This window comes from Rhagoletis zephyria, unplaced genomic scaffold (genome assembly GCF_001687245.7).
Source record: "Rhagoletis zephyria isolate East Lansing unplaced genomic scaffold, Rhagoletis_zephyria_1.1 Rzeph_scaffold_00652, whole genome shotgun sequence".
Taxonomy (NCBI): Eukaryota; Metazoa; Arthropoda; class Insecta; order Diptera; family Tephritidae; genus Rhagoletis; species Rhagoletis zephyria.
In genome coordinates, this window is record NW_016157736.1 from 40,011 (window position 1) to 47,771 (window position 7,761).

Sequence of the window (7,761 nt, forward strand, 5' to 3'; positions counted from 1 at the left end):
TTTGGCGTATGTGGTTGAAACATAATAAATCATAGATTTCTAATAAATTGACCCTGAATTGGCGCTGAAGTCAAAATATAAAGTATATTCTACATAAAATACATGTTTTATTTGCGTTGAAAATTCATTTAAAAGAAATATAACGATGGAAATTTATGTCACGTCACGCCACGTCACGTCACGTTTCACACTTGGGGTTGTAAAAGAGAATTGAAACAATTTGCATTAATTCAAAAAACTCTAAAAACAACTAGAATTGCTCCAAATCATATTAAAATAAGTTTCATGAAAATAGCCATCCGCAATTCGCAGAGTTTTGCGATTTTGTAAGAAAAGAAAAAATCAACTTCCATTTTTTGTCACGTAACGACCCTCTTTTTAAATGCTTATATTTCAGGACCAAGCAGCTCGATTGATTTCATTTTTCGGTTAAATATAGAGCTAATTATGTGCTATACAATGGCCCAAAAAAGTTAAAGAAAACAAATGGTATTCCTTTTTTGTATCACATCGAAATCGTACGACTGTCACGTGCGCCACCATGGGAATGCCCATATATAAATAAAATTCTCTAAAATATTAGTCTAATTTTAACGCGAACGCGAACGATCTGGACTTACTTTGAGTCAAAATTCCTGAAGTGGGCCACTTAATTATCACTGGTCGAGATATTTATGATTTTTTAATGCTTTGTAGAATTTATGATGTATATGAAGATTCTAAATTTTTTTTTGGAAAATTTTAATTTTTTATGAGTTATTGTTCAAACAATTTGTAAGTATCAACTCAGAAAAATATTGTTTTCTAACGATCTACTTGATGAATGCGCCTGAAATTTGGCATGAGCAATAAATAATAATCAAGCTTTCGAACAAAAAAATCGATCACTATTTATATTCCAGAACTTTTGTACCAAAATTAAGATTCCTTGTTTTCTGATGAGTAATTAAAAAAAAATTGGAAACTTTCATACAGTCAGAAGTTATGCTACTTTTTCTCCTGATGTTCCTCATACACGACCACGCGGCAGCGCCTAATTGCGCACTTCTTACAGCATAAAACCGTTATATGCGAGTGTGGCATGTGAATTCGTGAATAGTACATATCGCAAATGATCTTTAAAAGTAACACAATTCAAAATTTGGCAATTTAAACTTTATCGATTTTGAAATTATGCGCCAAAAATGTACACATAACTTTTATTTATCTTTCAACACAAGCTGGAGCAAGTTTTTGTTAAAATTTTTTGAAAAAACCTTAGGTAAAGTATCCCTAGCCCAAATGATTAACAAGGGCTAAGCAGTAGTTTTTCGCATTTTCTGACAAACGTGTAATTTTGAGTTATGTCACCTTTGAAGATCGTGTGCGATATGCAAATAAGTGAGTTACGTTATATAAATAAATATATACATACATACATACATAGTGCATGTTAAAAACAAATTTAAATTTTTTATTGGCTTCGGTTTTCATAACAGTCTTTGTAACTAGTTTTTTTTTAATTCAGAAAATATTCTACATACAAGTTTATTATCATTAATTGGTATAAAACAATGATACTGGCGAGTAGAGTTAACCTTTTCGGCATTTTATATCGAGGCTCTAAAATTTAAAAAAATTTTAAAAAAATTTTTGCCCATTTAAAAAACTTTTCGGTGTTGTAATCATAATTTTTTTAAACTAGACCGATAGGCATGTCTTTTTACAATCCCTTCACAAGCACCCTTTCCATGAGATGTAGAGAAGCTGAATGGAATAGCTTCATTCCAAAATCTAGTTTATGGTTAATGAAGTTAATTAAATTAAATTTGTTTTGTACTGTGATCCAGCACCGTCGGAAGAATACATAATTTTTTTCATTTCAAAAGAACCTAATTTCGCTTTCAAAAAGTTAATAATTTTAAGTTAAATAAGTGTACCGCGTTCGCATTATGATGTAAATATTCTGATATTACAACATAATTTGAATGTTTTATAGCGCCTTCTTTTTTGTAATAAATTACGTAAGGGTGGAAGTGTTGGCTGAGCGTTAGCCCAGTGTTGAGATTGGAAGGCATCTTGAACTTGGCAAGTATAATTTTCAGCAAAATCAAGTGCGATAATACATTCACCTTCCCTTACGATGTTTTTTGCTTTTGTAAAATAGTTAGATTGGCTGCTAGCTAGAAAATCGTGCTTTACTACATGTGGTAAATCTCTGGTCAATTCTTCCAAAAACTCTTCTCTTCCAACAAAACGTAGCAACAGTTCACACCTGATTTAGAAAAAATACACATTAATAAATAATAAACGAATTACTTATTAATACTAGCAAACGTTTTTATTAAATACATTTTATAATAATAATACATTATATGATAACTATGAAATGAATTAAAGTCATAAGATATTTAATATTATGAATTGTGTTATGTAAAAACTTTTTGTTTATTGTTTAATAAATATTTACCTATCAGTACTTGACCACTGTTGAAATTCCATTTCTAAGACATCATTGCTTTCAAGCTAAAGTTTTAGCTTTTCTGAAATTATTGAAGGCCCTGGGCAGTTCTTGCAAGCAGACAAATAACAATCTTCATTTGGATTGTAGCATAGCATTTCGACTATTTTCATCAGAAAGGTAAAATGGTTCAGATTTTTCCAAAGTTGCAGCTTCCAATTTTCGTTGGAGGATTAGATCCGTATCCATTCTTTAAATGTAATTTTTCGGCCCTTGACGCCATTCTTCTCGCGATACATTGAAATTTTCTTTCATTTGACGAATGCTCCATTCCATCGGGACTGTAGTTAAAAGTGAAATTTTGCGGCTTTGAGAAGGTTCATTAGAAATTGACACTTTAAGACCATGAATCCATTTTTTTACTACACACGGAGAAATTTTCGTTTTCAAATTTGTATGGAACGTTTTACTTTTAAAAACGTTTTGACCCAGGTTTACAATATTTATTTAAACTTTGAGAACGAAAGTTTTCAATTCAATTTCCAAAATCCATGTTTTTGGTTTTGATACGAACATTTTCAAATCGCTTTTAAAAACGATTGTTTGATAATTGAATATGCGCATGTGAAATTAAATCCAAAAGTGTTTTTTCTTCATTTTAAAAATATGCGTTTTCAAATATGATATTCAAATTTTATTTTTATTAAATCGCAAAAAGTCGTTTGGTACACACATTGTCAAAAATATATTGATATACATATACTTATAAATAAGTTACAACATTTAATAAATGAAATACAGATGTTTTACATATTACTATATACATACATAAATACATACATACAGATGTTCCTGCCTAACTTCCAAGCTGGGTCTTCTAATTTTGATTCACGCTGGTCAAATCCTGTAATTTAAATTAAGAAAGTTTTAAATTATTTAATAACCCATAAGTATTTGTTTTTGTAAGTTACTCTTACCAAAGCTTTTTCCGGTCAAAGAAGTCCACCACTACCCGTTATATGTAGTTAGGGGTTAGAATGGCAGTATTGTTTTTATACACTTCATCGGCTTTTCTGAAGATTGAAGTAACTTATTTATCTAAACACATTTTTTCTCAAGTAGCTTCAACACAGCTTCTAAAAGTAGCTTCCAAACTTCTTTCACTTCTTAAATTGTTTTCATGCTTGCGATTGACTTGTGTTTGGCATGATTTGCAAATATCCCATTTCCAATTTTTTGTTACTTTAAATATACTTTTTAAGAAGCCCGCAATTAGGCGCTGCCACGTGGCGTGTATGCGAAACATCAGGAGAAAAAGTAGCATAACCTCTGAGTGTATGAAAGTTTCCAATTTATTTATTTTTTTAAATTACTCATCAGAAAACAAAGAATCTGAATTTTGGTACAAAATTTCTGGAATACATTGGGAACACTTTTTTATTTTAATTTTTTTTGAATAAATTTTTGCTATTTAAAAAAAATAGTGGTCGATTTTTTGGTTCGAAAGCTTGATTATTATTTATTTCTCATACCAAATTTCAGCCGGATTCATCATGTAGATCGCTAGAAAACAATCTTTTTCTGAAAATTGTTTAAACAATCTCATACAAAAATTAAAATTTTCCAAAAAAATTTAGGATCTTCATATACATCATAAATTCTACAAAAAGATAAAAAAATCATAAATATCTCCACCAGTGATAATTAAGTGGCCCACTTCAGGAATTTTGACTATTTGTGCTTCCCGTTCACGAAGGAGAATCAATAGAGAATATTTGATACGTTCACGTTCGTGTATAAATCATAAATGTATGTACGCGAACGTTCATTGTATGAATATTTCCGAACCCTATTGTGGTGGTCGATATGATCGAACCAATAAAAAAAACGATTAGTTGTCATCTAAAAAGTAAAATCACAAAATAACAGCCAGTTTCACGAAAGCAATTTAAGTGAAAAATGATTTTAATTTNGGAACCCTATTGTGGGCGTCGATATGATCGAACCAATAAAAAAAACGATTAGTTGTCATCTAAAAAGTAAAATCACAAAATAACAGCCAGTTTCACGAAAGCAATTTAAGGAAAAATGATTTTAATTTTTTAAATCATATATGGAAAGTGACAGAACAAAAATCATTTTCCATTTAAATTTCTGGTGAGACCGGCTGTACGTCTTATACAGGGTTTGTATTGCTGACTGAAAAGTAAGAACGCAAAACCTTTTTTTCTAAGCAAGCTGTTCTTTACCATTTTCAAAGCATTAGTAATTCCTTAACAGCGACTATGAAAAATAAATCAGCAAAAGCAAACAGCTGAAGCCAAAAAGGGTAGAGAAAATTATTCGCTTTCAGTTACAGTGATTCAGCAAATGTTAAGTTTTATGTATCGTTATTTTTGGTTCCCCTTTTTCTTGTCGCTGCGTTATTCTAGCAGTCGCGTTATCATTATCAAAAACGAAGTAGTTTTCTAGGGGGTTTCGGTAAAATTTTATAAGCTGAAAAAATTACTCGTAACTTCCCTGCAAACCAAAGTTCCCGAAATCTTAACAAAATCTTTAGGAGTATCTCGTTTCTATAACGATTTTTTTACGAATCTTCAAAGAAAATTATATGAAGTGCTTGACACGAACTCCTAAAGAAATCTCTGTACGAAAAATAAAGAAAATTATGAAAATATTCTGCGAGAAATTCTTCTCATAGGGGTATTATTTTCAATGCTTTACCGATTTTCTTCCGAAATTTCGTAAAAGAATTGAAGTGTGCAAGTTTATATCATTTTAGAAAGTTCGGCAAAGTTCGGATGAGATCTTAACGAATTCTTTTAAATTTCTCTACAATTGAGAATATCTGAAAAAATGGTTTGCACTGTTATCGCTTCCTGCATCACCAAAACTTTCAAAGCCGTTCGGTTCAACCGACTGCGCAAGCAAATAACATCTGCAAGTATGTGAAGGCGAATGATTTTTCTACACTTTTTTCGATTCAGCTGTCTGCTTTCACTAATTAATTCTTAATAGTGGCAGATAAGCAACAAAAGCATTGAAAATCGGCAAGCAATTTGAAACCATGATCTTATACGTATGTATGTATGATAGTAAAATTGAGAAATAAAATAAAAATCATAAGATTACGATTAGGCCCTGTGCTGGCATGCAAATTTTCGGATTTACAATTGCTTCGCGTTTATCGTTGGTGTACAAACGAAGCCTGTTTAGGGTGTTAGCAGAACTAAATATTGATTTGAATACTATGTAAAACCAGTTGCAAATCAAAAAATTCCATGTCACTGCAGGGTCTTAAACTTGGTCGGAAATTAAAAAGTCATTTCAGCCGCAAATTATAGTTTTTATTATAAATATTCTAAACGTAATGATCCCTGATTTATATTAACTTAGTTGATAGTCATTTACAATGTTTATTTAAACAATATCTAATTTCTTTAAAATATTTTTGATAGATTTTGAGGGATGCACAAATTGTATCTGAACGGATGAATCACCGTGGTGCATGTGCATGCGATAATGATACTGGTGATGGAGCAGGAGTAAAGACGTCAATTCCGCACAATTTGTACTCTAAGGAACTGTAAGTGATAGTCTAGTTTTTAAATGAATTGAAATATATTAACTGAACTGAATTTAATTTAATGTAATAGAGCAACAAAGATTAAGTACAACTAACTTAGCCAATATCTGAAAACCTTTGCAAAATTAGCCATATGCACCAAGGCACAGCGGTGCACCACACGGTGTGGCGCGCGGACGCCGGCCGCCTCGAAGCTGCGTAAATTTAATGTTTGAAAGAGCAATAATGTCAATGGATTTTATTTCGCTTTTGAAAAGGTAATAATGTCAATTGACTTTATTTCGCACCAGTATGCGAAATAGTGTCAATTGACTTTATTTCCGTTTTTCCTGTCACCAATCTGCAAATAAGGTCAATTGACACTATTTCGCATACTGGTGCAAAATAAAGTCAGTTGGCATTACTACTTTTTCAAAAGCGAAATAAAGTCAACAAAAACTTGGAAATAAAGGAAATGATGCTATTTCCTCATTCAAATGGAAATAGTGTCAACAATGCTTAAAGTATGTCGATTAAAAAAATAAATTTTGTTCTTGTGTCGTATGTGAGATATGAATGACAATAAACATTGCGCAGAAAGTTTTGTTTCCAAAGATTCAAGAGGTTATTGCCAAATCATCAGTTTGCTATTGATCAACACACAATCACGAACCCCGACCAATTGATTTTAATAAAAAAAATTTAAAATTACGAATATAATAAAAACACGATGCGAAAATCCAAACGCAAAAAGAGCTGAAATACGAGAAATATTTGAAGAAAGCCAACACTATTAAATTGAAGAAACAGTGGATTGCCGCCATGTCCAAAAACCCCTAGGGAACACTGAAAGAATTGTGTTTTTAAAATAGCATATTTTGAACGAATTCGGAATGTCTAAGGTGGAAAAGNTGGTTTTTAAATTAGCATATTTTGAACGAATTCGGAATGTCTAAGGTGGAAAAGAAACCAACCTTTCTAAAGCGCAATAATTATAGAAAAGGAGTTTTCTTACACTATATTTATGTCGCCGCCAACAACTTGTGACATCATTTAAAAGCAGCTAAGGAGAACGACGACACTATTTATTAGATGGCACATTCAACGAGCCAATGTGCCAAAATGCGGGTATAAACAATTATTGATTATTTAATATCGGAACCGAGATCATATAAGTTAATTGATTGGTTTTCACACACTTTTGAAACACAAATTATATGCTTTTTTTACTGCAGACAAATTGTTGCCAAAACACAAAAAAAAATCTTGCAATAAGTTACAAATACAAAAATGTAAAATATCGAGGGGCCGATATTCAATAATACCAAACGTTATATAAGGCCAGCATTAATAACACCGATGACAGTTAAATTTAGTTGAATTTTTATATCAGAATCTGATTTTTGTGAAAAGTGTGCAAATAGAGGGTATTATTGAATATAAGCATCGATATGTAAAATATATGTGAAATATATAACAAGCAATTTCTAAGCAAAAAGCAATACCGACTTAAATTCATATACAAAATTATGATTATCGTTAATTTCTCCTTGATCCAATGATCGGATTTAAACCAAATTAGTATGGGACCACTGTTATAGAAATCGGTTAACGTGATCCAAAGTTATGCGGTAACATACATACAAAAAATATATATATGAGACATTCCTTTTTATTTCAGACACCAAATTTGGTGTCACACTTTCGATTGACTTCAATTTTTTTATGGGTTCTAAATATACATGAAATTAGCTAA

At 31.2% G+C, this 7,761-nt stretch overlaps 1 protein-coding gene across 1 annotated transcript in view; it reads left to right on the plus strand.

The window, feature by feature from the left end:
* Window positions 1-5,895: 5,895 nt before the first annotated feature.
* Window positions 5,896-7,761, plus strand: part of LOC108360908 (glutamate synthase [NADH], amyloplastic) — a 149,652-nt gene continuing 147,786 nt past the window's right edge. The window contains exon 1 of the mRNA XM_017613371.1: window positions 5,896-6,026. Coding sequence (XP_017468860.1) covers window positions 5,932-6,026 — 95 coding nt within the window. The 5' untranslated portion in view covers window positions 5,896-5,931. The remainder of the gene's footprint in view (window positions 6,027-7,761) is intronic.